At 38.7% G+C, this 21,144-nt stretch overlaps 1 protein-coding gene across 3 annotated transcripts in view; it reads right to left on the reverse strand.

Annotated features, from left to right (window-relative positions):
• Positions 1-21,144, reverse strand: part of pde3a (phosphodiesterase 3A, cGMP-inhibited) — a 74,235-nt gene that overhangs the window by 14,769 nt on the left and 38,322 nt on the right. The window contains exons 3-10 of one of the 3 annotated variants that reach the window (XM_026943468.3): positions 15,906-16,069; positions 13,429-13,490; positions 13,126-13,297; positions 12,448-12,521; positions 7,274-7,455; positions 6,886-7,023; positions 1,079-1,190; positions 657-770 (exon numbers count right to left, since the gene is read on the reverse strand). In XM_026943468.3, the coding sequence (XP_026799269.2) occupies positions 657-770; positions 1,079-1,190; positions 6,886-7,023; positions 7,274-7,455; positions 12,448-12,521; positions 13,126-13,297; positions 13,429-13,490; positions 15,906-16,069 (1,018 nt within the window). Of the gene's footprint in view, positions 1-656; positions 771-1,078; positions 1,191-6,885; positions 7,024-7,273; positions 7,456-12,447; positions 12,522-13,125; positions 13,355-13,428; positions 13,491-15,905; positions 16,070-21,144 lie in introns of all 3 variants that reach the window. The other 2 variants (XM_026943467.3, XM_026943466.3) reach the window with 2 other exon arrangements.

Below are 21,144 nucleotides of genomic sequence, written 5' to 3' on the forward strand. Positions count from 1 at the left end.
TAAAGCCACACATACACACAATAGGCCTCATTTATCAAGCTGGATATAAATGGATTTTTTCATAAATCACTTGTAAAATCTTTACAGAAGAAATTTGGTATTCATGAAAATCTCATAAATTCAGAAAAAATGTTCATATCCTACTCATGCTGGATCATTGGATCATTTTTTATGTTTACAGCATTTAGCCGATGTCCTTTTCCAGAGCGACATATACAAGTGCTTCGGAGTCTCTACACAAAAACACATCCTCGTACTAGTTCACGAGGAACACCAGCCTTTAACCTCAGTGTTCATTTTGTGCTCCGCCTGCCTGTGAGCTTGAACTTTTATGGAGTTTTGTGGGCGTCACTAAACGCAAATGAGCTGCGTTGGGAACGCACTTGCACTTTATGGGTGATCGACACATGCACGCAAAAGTATGAAGAAAATCAGCGTTTGTAAATCCAGCCCGAAAAATTTGTTCAGTTTGGGTTACACAAACATTTACACACAACTTTAAACGATTGTTAAATGAGGCCCAATATTCCTAAATATATGGCTTTAAAGCATTGAAAGTTGATGTTTCCAAAATGTCCTGTACAGGGAACTTGCTCTACTTTGCCTTAAAATGGCATTAACAAGTCACATCATGCTAAAGTACTAATTATTCTTACCTGAGTCACTGACTGATATAGAGCCGTGAGCCAGCAAAGGTAAGCCTGGCACAGGCTGTGTGGTAAGATACCAGACAGCATGGAGGACATCTGTTGCATGGATCCTGTTATGATCTGAAGTGAAAGAGAGACACAGTACTGAAAAAAGCTACTGGTGGGCAATACAGTGGTTCAGCAGAAGAAAAGCTGTAGCTTGCAAAAACACAATATTTTCTTATGGACAAGAGTCTATACATCATCTGCTGTTGAAATACTAGAAATATACACTGAAGGTAATTCAGTTCCACTTATTTTCCTAATATTATTAATAATAACAACAAAATTAAATTTGCTATAATCAGCTCTAGAATGACAGTTCATGCTAAATGAACCAACCAATGGACCTAACTCATGCAGATTCCTGTATTGCTCTCCATACTTACATGGGATGTCCCTGTAACCATTCTCCAAGGCATGGAAGTAATTCATGAATTCCTTCACTGGGATCTTGAAGAGTTTGAAGAGGCCAGTGTCTTCAAATAGCCTGTAAGACATCTAGATAATGCAGTTGGAGATTAGAGACTTCAACAAATCATAAACAGCTATTGTTGTTGATATAAATATTAGAGGATAATTTGATATGATTTTAATGCCAAGATAGACAAATAAAGAGCACTGAAAGCTTAAGGTATTGAGCTTACGTTATACCCTTAACAGAAAAAACTGATACATGAAAAACTTGTGTTATTAAATTTTTTTATATCAAGGTTGATGACTCTATCTAAGAATGACACATTGATGAAATGGTTCCTTTCCCACATGCATCATATCTCCCACCTCCTAAATACAAATTTACTGAACTGTACAATAACACTACCACTGACAAGGTATTACTTGGGTAGTATGCTATTTTCAGCACATCTGTGGCATTGCAGTGAGTGCCATGCTGATATCTGTGTATCAGAAACAGCACGTTTGTTGTTTTTTTACACTGTGTGCAATTAATGGCACACACAACTACCTTGTTAGTGCACACTGTAGGGGTACGGTAATAATAGCACTTTTCCATCAGAAGGCGCAGCATGGCATGGCTCTCTAACAAAGCTGAGGCCAGAACTATCACAATATCCATCTATCCACAAGATCTGCAAGTGCATGTTGTGTCTCAAGGACAGTTATTAGATGCTCATGCTCAGCAACACATTTCTTTCATCATGTAAAAACTCTACTTTTTTGGCTAGCAATCTACATACTATATCCCATAATGACAAAGAGAAAACGAGTTTTTAGAAACCAAAAAATCTGAAACCTGAAATCTCTCTTTTAGATAATATTTCTGATCCTTTATTCAGTACTTTGTAGAAGCACCTCTGGCAGCAATTACAGCTTTGAATCTTCTTGGAAAGTCTCTACAAGCTTTGCACACATGGATTTGGGCAGTTTCTCCCTTTACTCCAGTCTGAGGTCACGTGCAGGTTCAAGGACCTCTCTGTATTTTGCTGCATTCTTCCTTTCCTTAATTCTGACCAGTCTCCCTGTCCCTGCCTCTGAGGAGCACCATCACAGCATGATGCTGCCATCACCATGCTTCACCATAGGGATGATATAACCAGTTGATGAACAGTACCTGGTTTTTGCCAGACATAACGCTTGGAGTTCAGCCCAAACAGTTCAATTCTTGTTTCATTAGGGCAGAGAATTTTTTTTTGCTTTCAGAGTCCTTTAAGTGCCTGCTGTCTGCCTTTTACTCAGCAGTGGCTTGTGTCTAGCCACTCTACCATAAAGGCCTGACTGACTGAGTATCTCTGAGATGGTTGTCCTTCTGGCAAATTCTCTGTTGAGGACTTCTGAAGCTCTGTTAGAGTGGCCACTGTGTTCTTGGTCACTTCTCTCACTACGTCCATGCTGAAACGCTGGAATCGCATACTTGCAAGTTGCAACTGATTTTGATTTTATTTTCCATTTAATTTTTTGTCAGATATGTAGCCCAGTGTCATGAAAAAGAAAAGACCTGTCACCTGTCAGTGGTTTTAATGTTATGGCTAATCAGTGTGCGTGTGTATATATATATATATATATATATGTATTAGATCTAAGTTTATGTAGTTTATCTCTATAGTAATGAAATGTGTGTTTTAAATGCTACTCACAAATTATGTAGCTCCTGATACTAGCCACCTCTTTGCCTTCACTACTGCATCAAAATCAGATGACGAGCCCTGAGCAGTTGACAATTTCATTATGTCACTTAAGTGCTTGTGTGTGAGTCTGGAACACAGTTTTGTTTTGTTGATGTTCATTACAGAGAAACCTTGTTCACAAAGATATGTAGTTCTGAACAGGCATAAATCCTTTCCAGCCAAGGCTGTCAGTTTGTGGTATGCAGACATACCACAGCATACCAAAGCATATTAAATATGCTCACATTCACCGAGGGAAATTTGTTTCTCAACTCTAACTCACACTGCAAATCAATAATATTGAGTTGCAATTCCACGGACGATTTGCAATTTATGGACATTCCCTCTCATCCTGTCTATGCTCAGCTCTGAGGCGGCTTAGGAGCACGTTCACCCACAGATTCATCCAGCCATGTCTGGGGGGCTCTTTCACCATCAGCCATCAGACTCCACAGTACAACAGTACCTAGTACCTCCTACTCCACTGAGTCTCAATAAACACACACTCAACAGCTGATTGTCATTCCACAGATATTGCACACGTATCTATACAAATAAAACTTTAGCATTTGTATATACTGATGAACAGGTATTTATAGAAATTCTTTTCTTTTCTTTGATGTTACTCCTCATACTTGTACTGCGGTATCAACTGAATTTCCCATACAGGGGATCAATAAAGGTACATCTTATCTTATCTTATCTTATCAAGTATAAATCTGAAGCCTTGACGGTGAAAGACGATTGAAAAATGGGAATCTCTGTTCACAAAAAAAAAAATGAAATTGTTGGCAAAATTAATATTGTATCCCCGCAGTTTTATCTTTGTTTTGACTCCAGTCAGCATTTTGGTTAGCATGCACATCATTCGGACAGAGAAAATTAGCAGCATCACTGTTTAACAGCTGTGACTCCCTCAAAGCTAACTTCACCTTGAAGGCACAAATGGCATCATAATACTGGCTGATAACATTGTTCTGGCCTTGCATGATTTTGTTCAGAACATTCGGATAATATGTAATTACGCATTTGGTGGTGTTCTGTCGGTCATTAGTACCAGCCTGACCAATCCTTCAGGGGTCAATCTGGCTTCAATAGCTACTAAAAAGCAATAAATGACTTAAGGTTGTCCTTCAACTGGTTGTTAATGTTTTCAGAGACAGTTGAAATTCTCTCTTCAGACTGATGTTGGTGAAAGCTTGCCGCATGTCAGAGAGCATGATTTTGATGCTTTGCTATTTCATTAGCAATGCAGTAGCTAGCTTTAACAGCTGCATCACTGGTGCCTTGGCTACAATTAAAAAGTGACCGCTTATTTTATCCTTTCTCAGTTGCCCTTGCGTATCATTGTATGTTTGAACATGATGAGACTGATAATGGTGCCAAAATATTATATTCTTTCAGGGGTGCTACTAGCTTTGAACAAAGCAAACACGTTTGTTTTCCACTTGAAGAAGTGGCCTGTTTCTCTTGGAAAACTCGACACTCTGTGTGTACTTTTCTTCTTTTTGAAAGAGCCATGTTTACAGTATCATTTTGTAGCTTGCTAATGGACAGTTACATTCATTATCACATAATATCAGCAGGGGCATTTATTGCTCTATTCTGCCCCCTAGTGGAATAAAAGAAACTAGCTCTTTTTCAAATATTTCAATTCAATCATAGTCCACAAGATGATTGTAATTTATAACATGGCTTCTGCAATCGTTTGGTTGGCCAGATTAGAACATTCACTGGGCTGTGTTTGATACACCTGCTCTGTTCTCTGTGCAAGTTCTTCATCTACTTATCAGGGATGTGCACATGATAAGGCTGGTTATATCACTGCTAACCAGAAGAGTGCTCACATGTGATCCATAATGATCCATTAACTTTCAGAGAGTTCGGAACGGAATTTCGAGAAGACACCCTGTCTCTGGAAAAGATGCAGGTGAGAGAAAACTTATACAGTGGACACACACTGCTCAACTCTGGACATTCTGGAACATGACACACATAATGTAAAAGTGAGCAACGAATTCTAGCACCCTTCCTGCTGTTTCATGCCTCTGCCAGAGCCCCCTATGGAAGGCCTTTTATCAACAACTTAACAGTCTGTCATCACGTTATCGCCCTCAGTGCAATGGGCAAGTGGAACTTCTGAAACAAGAAATTGGAAAATTTCTCAGGTCCTACTGCAGCAGCAATCAGCAAGGCTGGAAAAGTAACCTCCCCTGGGATAAAAATGCACAAAACGTCCTCACACACTCTTCCACCGAACTCACCCCAATTCAGTGCATTCTTTGATATCAACCTCTGCTGTTTCCACAAACTGGAGAGCCCACAGGAGTCCCATCAGTCAGTTAGTAGATGAAAAGAAGTGAGCACACCTGGGAAGCTGAGCAAGGTCACTTGCAGAGACAGAAAATCCAGGCTAACAAGCACTGCTGTCCAAACTCAGAGGCATGCCCTATCACTAGGGTGGGTAGGTTTCAGGAGCTGCCCATGGGGTAGATTTTTTTGTTAAATAAAAAACAATGACACAGTAGAAACTGTTATGTTGCATTTATTACAGATGATTTCTTTGAGATTCTGGTCCATGTTGACATGATTGCATCACACCATTGCTGCAGGTTTATCAACCACACATTCATAATGTGAATCTCTCTCGCAGCAGAAACTGAGATTCATCAATCTTCATGTCTGATGTCCAGTTTTGGTGATCCTGTGCCCACTGTAGTCTCAGATTCAATTACAGTGTGCAGTGGTGATGGCAGTGGCAGCTTCACCATCAATTGCAGACATACTGGCTACAGCAGTGGTGGGCTCTGGCATCACTGCACAGGAATTTCAGCAGGCCCAGAAAAATGACAGTGAGCTGGTGCAGCTGCTCATTCAGCTCCATGGGGCCAGAGGCTGGACCTGTCAGTTATTGTCATTCATGGGCCACTCAGAAGCAGAAGGTACACAACTTGGTAGTCTGAGACAGCCTTGTGGATTGCTGCTGGGAAGATGCTGTTCCTGGTCCTGTGTTTTGTCGTCTGTCCCACTCCAGACCGTCAGAGGTGCACCATCAAACCCCCGGCCAAAGACCTGACCCATGACAGAGGGCTTAGGCAGGGCCTCTCAATGCGATTACTGGTCAGTCCAGCTGCACAGTAGTGGGTCAGTGTTATGGTCACTGTTTTGTTATGAGGAGTGTTGTGCTATGAAGGTGCTTGCCTTGCCTCTGCTGTAGGCTGTAAGTGCAAGACGCCTAAATAAAGAACAGCCAGAATAGCCATATTCCCTTTCTCAGGGAACAACTCCACTAATTTGACAACGCAATATTTTTACCTGTCAAATAGTGCATTTTGAGATGGCAATACTGAGATGGCAATGTTGATGGCAAAGATAAGCATACACAAGATGACCATCCGAAAAAAAATAAACAATAAATAAGGTAAATTAATTTATAAAATAGCGTATACAGAATAAGCAGTAAAAGGTAAAGAAAATAAGAAGATAAAAATGACATAAAATAAGCATAATAAAAACAGAATTAAGACAGTTAAGACAATTAAGACAATTAATTAATTTAAAACCTCACTAATATATTCTGGGGCAAGACCATGTAATGTTTTGTAAGTTATTAAAAGAAGTTTCGAATCAAGTCTATAGCTCACAATTAGCCAATGTAAGGAGGCCAAATTACTGAAGCCCACGGGAGAAGACAAGATCAAAAGTTTATTCCCTGTTATGAATTATGAGAACTAGATTACACAACTCAGGTGCATTATGTAATGTTTATTTTACACAATCTTGAAATGTGGCAATAATTCTAGTGTTTTGTTTTCATTTTTAGAAATCTCTTTACCCAGTGTCTTCTGCGATGATTCATTATGGCCCATTTAAATATTTTAAAAATATTTGCCCATGTTTTTTGCCAAAAGCCTAATAACCTATTACTTTTATTGTGGTTATTCAGTTTTTCCTTGCATATCTTTTCCTTTATAATGGTAATGTAATAGACTTTGTAGGATGAATAGTGTCTTTCTGCATTATATTTCCCCTTTGCAGGGCAGTGTACCTCTACTGTTCCAGTCCCTCACCTGGCTTAGGATGCGTCCACACTTTCCCTCAGTTTTCTCCACCAGGCTGAATATTGGGAAGTTCCAATTGTTGATCTGACTCATTAGAGGCTCCAGGCCCTCCATCACCAGCGGTTCAGGGGCTAGAATAGGTTTGTTCTTAAAAAGGGAAGAGAGTTTTTGGGTTATTCATTCAACACTCTTATAACAGTCGTAAGCTGTAAGTAAACAACAATTATTTATCTTTGGGCTAATTTAAGAAATGTGTTCAAAATGTGATCATTAGCACAAATTGCACAGATGTAAAGGAAAAAGCTAAAAACGCTGTATTTTGTGTTCTCTAAAAACGTTATATAAGAATATATATACATGTGTGTGTTTTACACAAGCTAGCTTTTCCAAGAGTCACCTCTGATGGTAGTAAGGGATGTAAGAGAAGGGTATCTGCTTGCAATGTCCTGCAAAGCTCCTGCATGTTGTAGGGCTGTCTTCGAGCCCCTCCATCCTCCTCATTCTGTGCAAAATCACTGCTGTCACTGTGATTTGTTTCATAGGTACTGTCGCAGTCAGAAGACACCAGCACTGGATCATCTGATTAATGACAACACCAAGAGAAATCACTGTTTTTAAAGAGATTACTGGTTATGTAACGGCATATCAGCATTATGAACAGAATTAAGTACAAGCACTTATTGTTGGCGGACTCTTGTTTTTAATGGGACTTTTAGGCATCCAATCACATGTAAGAAGAAAATGTCCAGAAATGTCCAGAAATTATTAGAATTGTTCCACAAGGGCTGTACACACACTAACCCAGTTGATTGCTAGGGTGTAGCTATACTGTAGTTGGTAGCTAGTCAGTTGCTAAGGAAACTCAGCTGGTTGCTAAGGTGTTGCTAGGTGGCTGGGGTCCCAGGTGTTTGCTATAGTGTTTCTGTAAGGTTTTAATATGATCCCAGTTGGATGCAAGGTTGTAGCTAGTCGGTTGCTAAGGAAACTCAGCCGGTTGCTAGGGTGTCAATTGGTTGCTATCATGGTCCGGCTGGTTGCAAGGGTGTTGTTAGGTGGCTGTTATGGGACTAGGATGTTGCTATGGCGTTTCTAGGAGGTTTCAATATGATCCCAGTTGGTTGCAAGGTTGTAGCTAGTCGGTTGCTAAGGAAGCTCATCCGGTCGCTAGGGTGTCATTTGGTGGAACAATGCCAGGTGGATGCTAGCGTTTCAGGAGCTGGAACAATGCCGTTTTATTTGTCTTCAGTATAGCTGAATGAAGAAAGGCTTAAATCCTGTGAAAGCATGATCAGCAAAACATTTTCAATGTATTCCTGTGGGGGGAAAATGTGATTTGGAGGATTGCTGCATGGCAACTGTTCCGATCCTTCCTAAGTCCGATCCTTCCCAAAAGCACAAGCACTCTATTCCCGTATAAGATCTACAATCCTGCGGAATTTTGTGGCTCTACTTCATAAATTGCGATCCATGAAAAGGGAAGAAATTTGCAGAGAGAAGAAGAAGAAGAAGAAGAAGATGAAGAAGAAGAAGAAGAATAGGATGTTGTCTGTCAACTAAACATAATTATGAAGCCCAGTAAGCGTACGTATCATGAAAAGTGCAGCATCAGAGTGAACAGTTTATTTTCATTTTATTCTAATTTTTTGGTAGAGTACTAATAAAGAGAAACAGTTAAACTTTTGGAATTTTTTAAAATATATAACAATTTGATGTTATACAGGATAAAATATTTATTTTAATTATTATTATTTTCTTTTCTGTAATTCTCAAATGTTTGCAAAAAAAAAACTAAGAAAAAAGTAGAACTCAACACCAAAGGCACTGACAGTGATCCTTCAAACAGGAAGGAAGCTATTGAAGAAAAAATGATTTCAGATGTTTGACCTTGCTGAACCTTTTGGATCACTTCCAAAAGCTGTTCATCTGCTGGTTACAATGATAATTCCATATAAGTGCTACAAACGTTCAACTACCTGTTCTTGAGCTATCGCGCTAGAAAAAAATGTAGCTACTACACATGTGTTTCTCTATAACAAGTGGGGTAAGGGCTTGGTGACACCATCTTTCTTTTATGACGGCATGGTGATCGTCAGACCAGAAAATAGGATGCGTCCCAAATGGCATCCTGCTTCATATATACATACATGCACTACACGGGGAACACTCTGTGTAGCGCGCTATATGGCTGATAGGAAGCCATAGCCCCATAGCTAGCTCCCCTAAACGTTAGCTAATCTTGCGTTTACAATTTATTTCCATTAGAATTCACAAATGAATCCTTTCTCAACAAGAAAATTGGCTCTTTTTTTATCAAAGGATGGGACTCATAGAATACAGCCAACACATGCTGCCCCATTGATATTTTAACCCCTGAACTATCTCTACTCGTACAGTAGGTAACTGTACTGAGTGTGGAAGAAATGTGCAGGTAGGATGGATTAGCGATGTAGGTATTCACAGAGTGGTTCTATATTCACGTCAGTACCTGATCCAATATCACACTTCCTATTCCAGTGCATAGTAAAACTGCCTATTACTTCCTTTCAACACACTTAGTACTGTTTGCCTTATCTCTTTATAACTGTATGCTGTAATGCACAGAATTTAGCATCTAGTGTCACCCAGAAGACGGATTCCCTTTCGAGTCTGGTTTCTCTCAAGGTTTTTTTTCCCTCATGTCTTCTCAAGGAGTTCTTCCTTGACACTGTCACCATTGGCTTCTTCATTAGGACTCTATATCTACTTCTGGATATCTGTAAAGCTGCTTTGCGACAATGTTTATTTGTTAGAAATACTCCAGAAATAAAATCACATTTTATTAAACTCTGTTATCAGGGTTAGCATGTATAAAACTACTCCGACTAAAATTTTGGTCTTCGGTGATCAAAAATTCTTAGAAATCCTTATGTCTTAGAATGGGAGCTATGTACAAAAATACTTTAGCCTTTTATAAATGGCTGAGTATTTAGGAGCCACTGAAAGGTTTATTAGACTATTAAGTGGCAGCACTGAGAAAAGACATGCACTAATTTCTGCACTAGTAATGATGTATTGCAGTTGACACAGTTGCTCTTTTCATTGATCTAAAAAGCAAGACATAATCTAATATGAGTATTGTAAATACGAATAAGTTCATAGCTGATTACTTAGTGTTAACCTGCATGCTAACCACATAACGATATATCATACAGTAGCACTAGCTTTAGTTGTTATACTTTCTGGAGTGATTAGTTGTTAGAATGTGTGTGTTTTATGTATGGGTTTTAATACAGTCAGTTGTTACATGTGGAAATAATTTCTCACACTCTTAGTTGGCATCACAGACATATCCCGAGAATCAGTCTCAAGATCCACTCCCTAACCAAATATGTGGTTTCAGGTACCATTACACTAAACCAGGGAACAAGATGGCCTTGGCTCCTGAGGCCAAATCAAAAACTGCCTTCACTACTGGCTCTGTACTTTATGCTAGTCATGTTGTGTAGTGTACCAGATACATTCCGAGGGCAATGGAGTGAGTTCTTCAGGGCATTTCTAAAGATGTGTGATTGGTATATCTGGATAATGTATTGGTACATGATCCAAAGTTCCAGGCTACACTCACTCCACTTCATGACACTGTCATGTTACGGGAAGCTGAGTCCAGATAGAATTTACACCTAGAAAGGGAGTGGCCACTGAGGACAGCTGCAGGGGAGAGAAACTGACCAGTTTCAGCTCCAGGAGTTTCAGTTTGAGATCCAACATCATAAAGAAGTGGGTCATTAAAATGCTCATGGGCTGCCACGTCAAGCTACCATAAGCCTCAGAGATGCAGGGAACCGAACCTCTGGGAAAGCAAATAAATTCATAGAGACCTCACTTAAAAGGAATTAATATCTTTAATTTACCTCAAATGTGCTGATGTGTATGATACATATTATACGTCTCACACACACCACGGACATTTCACCACCACGCCACGAGAGGGCACCCTCTCCCAACTTACAGAACTCTTCCTCACTGGTTCCTCATTTGCTGTTTCATACATACATAAAGAACATGGACATGTAGTCACATTGCGAAGTCTTTCCATCTGTGTGTATTTGAGTAAGGTCTGAGCTTTTGTTAACCAGATTGATCTTTACCTACGACCGGTCTTTTTTTTCTGGGTTTCTTGTCTGGGATTTTGCTGTATTCTGGTTACTCTGTGTTACGACCCCTGCGACTTTGGATTGTGCGATATTGTGCTTATTCTGTGTATGACCCCTGACTGTCTCAGCTTTATGATCTTTGGTTTGTGGAAATATTTGTTCACATTTAATGTCATATGGATCCTAATTATCCCTCTGAGTCCTGTTAGATACAATAAGAAATAAAAAAGCTTTTATCTTGAACAATGATCTACAGCTTTTACTGCTGCAGTAAAATAGTTGTCTGCTGCAAAAAAAAAATTATTATTATTATTAGTAATATAATAATAATAATAATAATAATAATAATAGTTGTTGTTTCTTTCGTTCTTTCATATTATACTAACTTATAATAATAATAATAATAATAATAACAACAACAATAGTTGTTGTATCTTGTATCTTTAGTTGTATAGTAGTATCTTTCTTTCTTTTCAATTTTTTTGGACTAAGCCCTGGAGATTTTCAAATCCTATGAATCCTATGTGCCTCTGACAACAACTGTGTTTTTGTTAAAATAAACTTAATTACTGATGCATGTTGGTTTTTTTGTATTTATGTGTTATAATGACTGATAAAATATATATATATATATATATATATATATATATATATATATATATATATATATATATATATAACATGCTACTATGTTAACAGTGGCACAATGTTAGCAACACTGCTGTAAATCATGAAGACTTTGTGTGATTATCATAGAACATTTTGACCAAGTCAAGTGTCTATGACAAATCATAGCAGATTTCCACTGTTAGTGTTATAATTACGAAAAACTATCAGCCTTTACACCACCGTTTATAAAGAATACCTTGCCCTTGTTCAGTCACTTCTAGATAATGTGCCTTTATCTGACTTTAGCCACTAGATGACACTATTAACTAAACACCTACATGTACATCATGTTCAGTCTCTACAAACACCAACCTTTACACACTTCTCTGTATGCTTCTTAAGAAACTAACAGAGTTTGGTAGATTTACAGCGGACCATAATGTTGGTATGTAATTCTATTTAACATCGCCAAGTTATAAATACAAATGCACTGTATGTTCTCTCCAAAATAACAAAGTATTATTAACGGTCTAATGATGGAATGAACTAATTTTAACTTAATTTTAAATGAATTTTAATTTTAACTTTAGACTTCTTAAAAAATGTAACAAAGAAACACAGAAAAACAAAATATAAATATATAATATTTAATATATAAATGCAAATACCTAGCCAGAGATGCAGGCAACGTTACATGTGAAATACTTCACTTCATTAAGTACCTACATTAATACCTTGTATTACTTCAGAAAATTCACATTTGTAACATTTTTCTGTATGGGTGTTGTAATAATGCACAAGAAAGGTTATTAAAAAAAAAAAAGACTACCTGATAGCTGTGTTTTGTCAACTTTGTCTGGAGAATCCTGTCCATGCCACGTTTTGCTATATGGCCTTCCACAGCTGTAAGAGAGCATAACAGATACATAGGTGGATTGTAATAGCACAAAGACACATTTTGGAGGAATAAAAGCAAACACCAAATCGAGCACATTTATTTATACATTGTGGTCTATTAATAAATGATCATTAATGCTTGCTAAGTAATATTTTGCACTGAAACTTAGCTATATCCTCTCTGGCTAACTGATCACATTCTTTTCTCCTGTGACATGTTGTACTCCTCTTATCTGCACTAGGCATTGCCACTGCTCATTAGGTCTGCTATGTAAATCAGCAGCGCTGACAGAACTGTTCCTTTGTACCCAAGATTCATTACAGGTCAAGGGCACTGATATCTTTAAACAAACACAGGCACACACAAAGAAGAGAGAGAGAGAGAGAGAAAGAAAGAAAGAAAGAAATGGGAGATGAGAGATGAACTTATTCACTCGTGATTAACAGTGTGAAATATTTACATTAAGTACAGTCTTATAAATAATTATAAGACTGCTTATTAGAATGCTTCCTACTTTATATATAGTTGATGTAATTATGTTCAATCACTTTCAGGAGAATGAGGTAGACCTCAGTTTTGTCTCTCACTGGAGTGTTCTGGTGATCTTACCTGCTACAGAGTAATGGGAGAGCCCAGTGTGAGGTTCTGGAACTGGGGGAGTTGCAGGTTAAGGCTCGGGGAGACGACCCTGGTGAGAGGTAATTGCCCTGAAGGGCCCCAGAATCGGGCAGGTCCATTGAGGGCACCTTACTGGTGGGGCTGTTCACTGAGGTTCCCTGGACTGGAGGCGAGTGGCAAGGTGAGGCCATTGGTGAGTTGCTGAAGGGATGGTAACCTACTGATCAAATGAACACACTGTCTTAAATATAACACACACCCACACACACACATGCACACATACACAATGGTTACCTTGCCTGACTTTGTTGTAGAGGTAGTTGGGGGCTGAGGTGATGTGGGAAGCAGACATGGACCTGCAATCGGAGACAGTGAGCAACACACAAGAGTTCCACAAATGACTGTTCACCGTATTACTGACCGAGGAACACAAAATCAAGACTGACAATCAGACACACATATACATAGTACCCAATGAATTAATTGTTATAACACGCAATTTATAGTGCCCAAGATTACAGAATATGAGTAACTTCAACCTGTGACAGTGTCACACATTGTCACACACTCACAAACATCAACACATACCGTAGATGAGCTCTGTTTATACTGAAAAACTGCTCTGCTCTAGACATTTTTTTATTGAGAGAATGATCACACACACACACACGCACACACACACGCACACACACACACACACACACACACACACACACTCAAACAATAAAAACAGCCTGAACATGGAGCTTTCATTTTCCTCCAGGCTTTTATTCTGCAAGCAGCGAGACAAGTACCAATAACCCCCAAATCTCTGACTCCATGTTTTGCCTTCACACTAATTGTAGTATTATTGAATAGAGCATCATTGATTCATCCTTCTACGTGAGGGCAGAGGAAAGAAAGAAGGTTGTAGAGAAATAGCACATAATAAAATGAGTTAAGCTTATTTTTTAATGAATAGTCTTGTCTGACATTCCATGCAGTGGAATAAAACTCAGACAAATAAAAATACAAACTTGCTTAGAAAAAAATCAGTACAGAAGTTTATAAGCTCTATTTTCGTGCAGGTGTAACCTAGTGGCATATCTGCAGTGTATTGCTAATTTGGTTGGGTGAAAACGGTGTCCCTGGTCTTACTCAGTTACTATTTTTGTGGTCAAAAATGAATGTTGATGTGGGTGGTTTGGCACTCAGAATCTGCCAGTGCAGAACTCAGGTTCTGAAACTGCCTTTATGTTGGTGCCTCTGTTAGTGTAGATGCAAGGCCAAATGGTATTTTCTGACCTCAGACCATGTCCCATTTCTTACAACCCACTTTTGTGGCTGTAAAGTATTTATGTCACCACACTTCAATATAAATAACTACTTCAACAAGCCATATTTTCATAACAAATTAGAACGTACATCTCTTTAGTAGCTACTGCACTAAACTACCAGCACATGCTTGGTTTGCTGAAGGGAATGAGAGGAGCTGATTTGACCGGATATCACAGCAGCATGGCTAAGCTAACCCAACTCCTTCTGACAAGAAGGCTGTTCTTGTCAGGTTAGCACCTCCATTAATGGCCATGAAAATATAAAGAGTGTACACAGATTGGACCTTTAGCAGATTAGCAGATCCACCATGGAATAGAAGAATGGCCTTTGACTTAGGACATGTGTCTGGAGTTTGACTTTGGCACATTTGAAATAAAACCTGGACTTGGATCCAATTCCTGGATCTAAATCTTAGTCACAACTGTTTAGGATGGTCTTCCTACAAATTGCAGATTTCCCTATTTCCCTTAACTTGGCGACTTTAGCCATTAATATAAACACTTTAAGGTATGAGTCTCGTCTGTATCATCAATTTGGTAGACATTCTTATTTTTTTTTTGTAAACATTGGGAATATTTTCCACCTTAGGTTTGCCTAGTAGTCTTAGTAGCCCTTTATGGTCAGTAAAGACCAAAGGAAGTTGCAAGCAGAAGTCTTATATGATAGTAACATATAGGAGAACAAGGCTGGAAAAGTTAAGGTTGATTCAGTAGGAGATAATGAGGGTAATGTCAAATGCGATTGTCAGCAAAACTATGTCCACAATGCACCAACGAGTAAGGCTATGTGACTGAAGATAATGGCAAGAAACACTCCTGATCAGACATATGGAATGATCAGACATGTCTTGGATTCCTCCAGGCAGTCAGTCAAACCTCTCCACCTGGGAAATACAAGATGCCTGAATAGGCACAGTGCTTGGGAAAAGACACTTTGGATCATATCTGTTTTCCAAGAGCACAAGGTGAAAGGCAGAGAACATGAACTAAAACCACCACACAGACTTCAAGTGAGAGAATTCAAGGTGTACTGAAGTTCCTGGGTGAAGCCCATTGCATTTACCAGAGCAGGAGAGCAGACCAAGCATGTGGTATTGAGGCTTTAGTTGTATAGTAAAAGGAGCTTTTACTTGTTTTATATATAAAACAAGTGAATGTTGTGAACTGTAACAAGAAACAAGAGTCATATTCACATTTAAGGCATCTCTTTTGCTGAAGACTGCAACAGGACATTTCATATAGGTACATTTACAGTAACTTTGCCTGCACGGCTGTCAAAGGACTTTTGTCTGAAACATCTTGCTTTAAATGAAATGTTGCGTAACATGCATTGCATTGTAAATTCTATATCTGTACTGTATACATTTTGCCTCATATTGTCTCACTGCCACACTACCAGTGAGCCACTTTCTGCTAAATAACATCTTAATTCGTGAACTGTACTCAGTGTAGTACCTGCAGGAGGGATTGTCATGAACGGGTTTGTTGATGGTGGAATTGTGGTCTCGCCTGACCAGGCTTGGCTCAATGGTGGGAAGCCCTGTGGCAGAGGTGGTAGTTGTCCAGGAAGAGGAAATGCGCCGAAGAGGCCCAGAAGGCAAACTCCGTCGCAAACGGTGCTGGAAGAGAAACAAGTCAAACTTATCCAGCAGTTGCTTGGTACATGTAACAAAGTTCTTAACCTCTGACCTGCTCCTGTTCCTCCAGGGAGGTTAATGAACAAATTAAAGCCTGAATGAAAAAAAAGAAAAGTATACGTAGGATGCATTTTACACAACAAACTTATTTTAGAGCAAGAAATTCCGGTTATGGAGGGTATGTTTCTCCTCATCTAACACACTGAATTTAAACCACAACACCAGTTGTGTGAAATGAGGTAGAACACTAAAATGTGTATGCAAAACATAAGACTCTCCACAACTGGGGTCTAACACACTTAAGCAGAATTAAAAGATGGCCATACAAATGATTTTTATCCTTTTAACAAATCAGTTTTTTAAATGTGCATTCATTATATTGCTATTAACTTTCCTAAATGGTGATTTTATCTTTCTCGTTGCTACCTTGCCAAGGTTTTGATGCTCCTCACACACTGAATATTGTTCATGAACAGACTTTTGGACATTAAGTTGTAGCTATAAGAGTATACCCCTTCGCTGTTATAATGAGCTCCACTCTTCTGGGAAGCTTTCCACTAGATGTTGGAGCGTGGCTGTGGGGATTTGTGTTCATTCAGCTACAAGAGCATTAGTGAGATCAGGCGCTGATGTTGGGATGTCGAGGAGGTCTGGAGTGCAGTCGGTGTTCCAGTTCATCCCAAAGATGTTCAGTGAGGTTGATGCCAGAGCTCTGCCTGATCCAACCTGATATTATTTATACTCGCACTATCCAGTGTCACCCAGATGAGGATGGGTTCCCTTTTGAGTCTGGTTCTTCTCAAGGTTTCTTCCTCTTGTCATCTCAGGGAGTTTTTCCATGCCACCGTCGCCTCTGGTTTACTCAGTAGGGATATATATATTAAATTTTATTCATTTCAAATGTTTAATTTTATTTTACTGGATTTCTGTGAAGCTGCTTTGTTACAATGTGTATTGTTAAAAGTGCTATATAAATACATTATTTAGACTATATATACTAATACTAATACACTTAAACTAATACACTGTTAAAGGACCTTTTGATTATATACACCACTCAGTCTTTCTGGCTAAGAGTCTATCAGCGTGTCTTGACTTGGCAATATTTTCTCACTCTTTCTTGCAACAACATTCTAGATCCATCAAATTGTAAGGGCATCTCCTGTGCACAGGTCACTTCAGGTCACCCCACAGATTTTTAGTTGGATTCAGGTCTGAGCTCTGGCTCGGCCATACAGAAACACTGATCTTCTTTTGGTTAAGCCGTTCCTTTGTTGATTTGGATGTATGATTTGGGCCATTGTCGTGCTAAAAGGGGAAATTCCTTTTCATCTTCAGCTTATTAGTGGACACTAGAAAGATTTTGCACTAAAATTGACTGGTATTTGTAGCTATTCATGATTCCCTCCACCTTGATAAAAGCCCCAGTTCTCCACCTTGGGGATGGTGTTCTTGTGGTGATGTGCTTTTCTTTGCACCAAACATATCTTTTGGAATTATGGAATTATTATACCTTTTGGAATTGGTCTCATCAGACCATAACACATTTTGCCACATGGTTTGGGGTGATTTAGTTGAGCTTGGATGTTTTTTGTGAGAAAGGGCTTCTGTCTAGCCGCCCTACCCCACAGCCCAGACATGAAGAATATGAGAGATTGTTGTCACATGCAGAGAGTAATCAGTACTTGTCAGATATTCCTGCAGCTCCTTTAATGTTGCCGTAGGTCTCTTGGCAGCTTCCCTGTAACGTTTTTGTCTTGTCCTTTTGTAAGTTTTGGAGGGACGTCCTGTTCTTGGTGATGTCACTGTGGTGCTCCATTTTCTCCACTTGTTGATGATGGCCTTCACTGTGTTCCATGGTACATCCAATGTTTTGGAAATTCTTTGTACCTCTTTCCTGATCTATATCTTTCCACAGTAAGACCCTGTACAGGCTTTGTAAGCTCTTTGGCTACAGCAGTCAGATGAAACCAAAAAGATGTGAAGAACATCTTACAGAAACAGCTGGTCTTTATTTGGGGTTAATCAGAGTAATGATAATTACTTTTGAACATGAGATTGAATGTGATTGGTTCATTCTGAACACAGCCATATCCCCGATTATAACAGGGTGTACATACTTATGCAACCAGGTAAGGGTTTTTTTTCCCTATTTTCCCCTAAAATGTTTCTGACTGTTTTTCACTTAATTATACATTGTAATTTCACATTCTGACATCATTTATCTTGGTTTCATTTTTTTACTTCACAAAAACCTGCCATTTTAACAGGAGTGTGTATATATACATACACACACACACACAGTCAGGTCCATAAGTATTTGAACAGTGATACAATTTTGGTAATTTTGCCTCTGTACACCACCACAATGGATTTGAAATGAAGAAACCAAGATTCAAAGGGTTTAACAACAATATTGCATTAACCGTTTAGGAATTACTGCCATCTTTTACAGAGTCCCTCCATACAGGCTCAAAAGTAAGTGGACAAACTAACAATCATAAATATTAAGATAATATCATCCTTACTGTGTTTAACAGAAACGTGGATTAAACCAAATGAGTATGTAGCATTAAATGAAGCTAGTCCTCCCGGATACAGTTATAGACATCAGCCCCGTCTAACTGGCAGAGGAGGTTATTTATAATGATAATCTAGAAGTCACACAAAAACCTAGTCATAAATTCAATGCATTTGAAGTTCTTTATACTAAAATAATAAATGTAGCCACAAAAAATGTCTACCCAGTCGATTCCACAAACTATTATTTACAGACCCCCAGGGCCATATTCAGAATTTCTATGTGAATTTGCGGATTTCAGCTCAAACCTGGTTGTTTCTTTAGACAAAGCATTAATTGTTGGAGACTTTAATATTCATTTTGATAACCCAGATGACCTTCTAAGAACAGCACTTGTGTCCATTCTAGATTCAGTAGGGGTTAATCAGAACGTTATAGGACCCACTCATAGTGGTGGTCACACTCTTGATCTAATACTAACATTTGGATTAAATATAGAAAATATAGTCACATTTCCACAGTCTGAAGCTATCTCAGATCATTACCTCATCTCATTAAAATGTGTCTTAATCATAATATATGCACCTTGCCACGTCACCGTGTCAAACGTACTTTCACGTCAACAACTGCACAGAGTTTTATCAGTAATCTCCCAGATTTATCAACCATGAACCAGAACTTGACCAGGGAACTGAATGCTTAGAATCAATGTTCTGCAACTCACTAGATAAGGGAGCTCCACTTAAAAGAAAAATAATTAGGGAGAAAAGGCTAGCACCCTGGTATAGCGATCACACACGAACTTTAAAACAGACCACTCGAAAACTAGAACGTAAATGGCGTCAAACTAAATCGGTAGTATTTCAAATAGTATGGAAGGAGAGCCTCCTGAGCTATAGGAAAGCTCTTAGTGCTGCTTGATCAGTGTATCTCTCCATCCTAATAGAAGATCATAAAAATAATCCTAGATTTTTATTTAATACTGTAGCAAAATTAACTAGGGATAAGACCACAACAGAAGCATACACACCATCAATATGTAGTAGCAAAATTTAAAATATCAGGCAAAAAAATCTGACTATAAATATAAAACTAGACAATTTGATAACTAACCCTGTAAATAATAATGTAACAGTATCAGATCAGCCATTAGAATCTTTTACTCCCCCTCGAGAGACCGAAATAATTTCATTAATAATAATAAATCATTAATTTCCTCATCGAAATCATCAACTTGTGTACTAGATTCCTTACCTACATGTTTCTTCAAACAGATAATTCCAGAAGCAATCAAACCTCTTCTAAAAATAACTATATTCCAACTACAGGCCAATATCAAACCTCCCCTTTATCTCCAAGATCCTAGAAAAGGTTGTAGCACAGCAGTTATGCTCATACCTACATAGGAATAATATTCATGAAATGTATCAGTCAGGATTTAGAGCTCATTATAGCACAGAGACAGCGCTGGTTAAAGTGGTAAATGACCTACTACTGGCCTCTGATCAGGGTTGTGTCTCCTTGCTTGTGTTGCTTGACCTTAGTGCAGCTTTTGATACCATTGATCATGCGATTCTCCTCAACAGACTAGAAAATATTGTTGGCGTTCCGGGAATGGCACTTTCCTATCAGGTCTTATTTGACTGATCGTTATCAGTTTGTAGATGTAAATGGTGACTTCTCTTCTCATACTAAGGTAAAGTTTAGTGTTCCACAAGGCTCTGGGTAAAATTATTCATAAACATGGTATTAGCTTCCACTGTTACGCTGATGACACACAGTTGTATGTTTCAGCAAAGCCAGATGACAGACATCAGTTTACTAAAGTTGAGGAATGTATCTTTCATTTGAAGCTCATGTAGATAATATTACTAGGATAACCTGCTTTCATCTCAGAAATATTGCTACAATAAGAAATATGTCAGTACACAATGCAGAAAAACTAGTTCATGCTTTTGTTACCTCTATGTTGGATTATTGTAATGCCTTACTGTCTGGATGCTCCAGTAGGAGCATAAACAAGCTCCAGTTAGTCCAGAATGCAGCAGCGAGAGTCCTTACTAGAACCAGAAGATATGACCACATCACCCCTATCTTATCCCCACTGCACTGGCTCCCAATCAAATTTCACACTGATTATAAAATACTACTATTGAGCTATAAAGCACTGAATGGTCTCGCATGCCTACTTCAATCAAAAGGTGCAAGCTCTTTGCTGGTATCTCGAATAGTGAAGGCTACAGCAGGGGGTAGAGCTTTCTCTTACAAAGTCCCTTCCAATTAGTGTTCGGAACTCAGTATTTAAGTCTAGGCTGAAAACATATTTGTTTATTTAAGCCTTTTGTGAATAGTGTTTTCTTAGATAAAGTAGGAGATCTGGAGGGTTCACAGGCATAGAGTGTTGTGGGGAACTGGGATGTTTGGATGCTGTTTGGATTACCTTCTGGCTCTCCTTTTTAGTTATGCTGTCATAGCTAGTCTTCTGGAGTCCCTGCTTGCACTCTGCACACAATGTACATTGTCCTTAACCATTTCG

The sequence above is a fragment of the Pangasianodon hypophthalmus genome, chromosome 18, assembly GCF_027358585.1.
Source record: "Pangasianodon hypophthalmus isolate fPanHyp1 chromosome 18, fPanHyp1.pri, whole genome shotgun sequence".
In the NCBI taxonomy this organism is placed as follows: Eukaryota; Metazoa; Chordata; class Actinopteri; order Siluriformes; family Pangasiidae; genus Pangasianodon; species Pangasianodon hypophthalmus.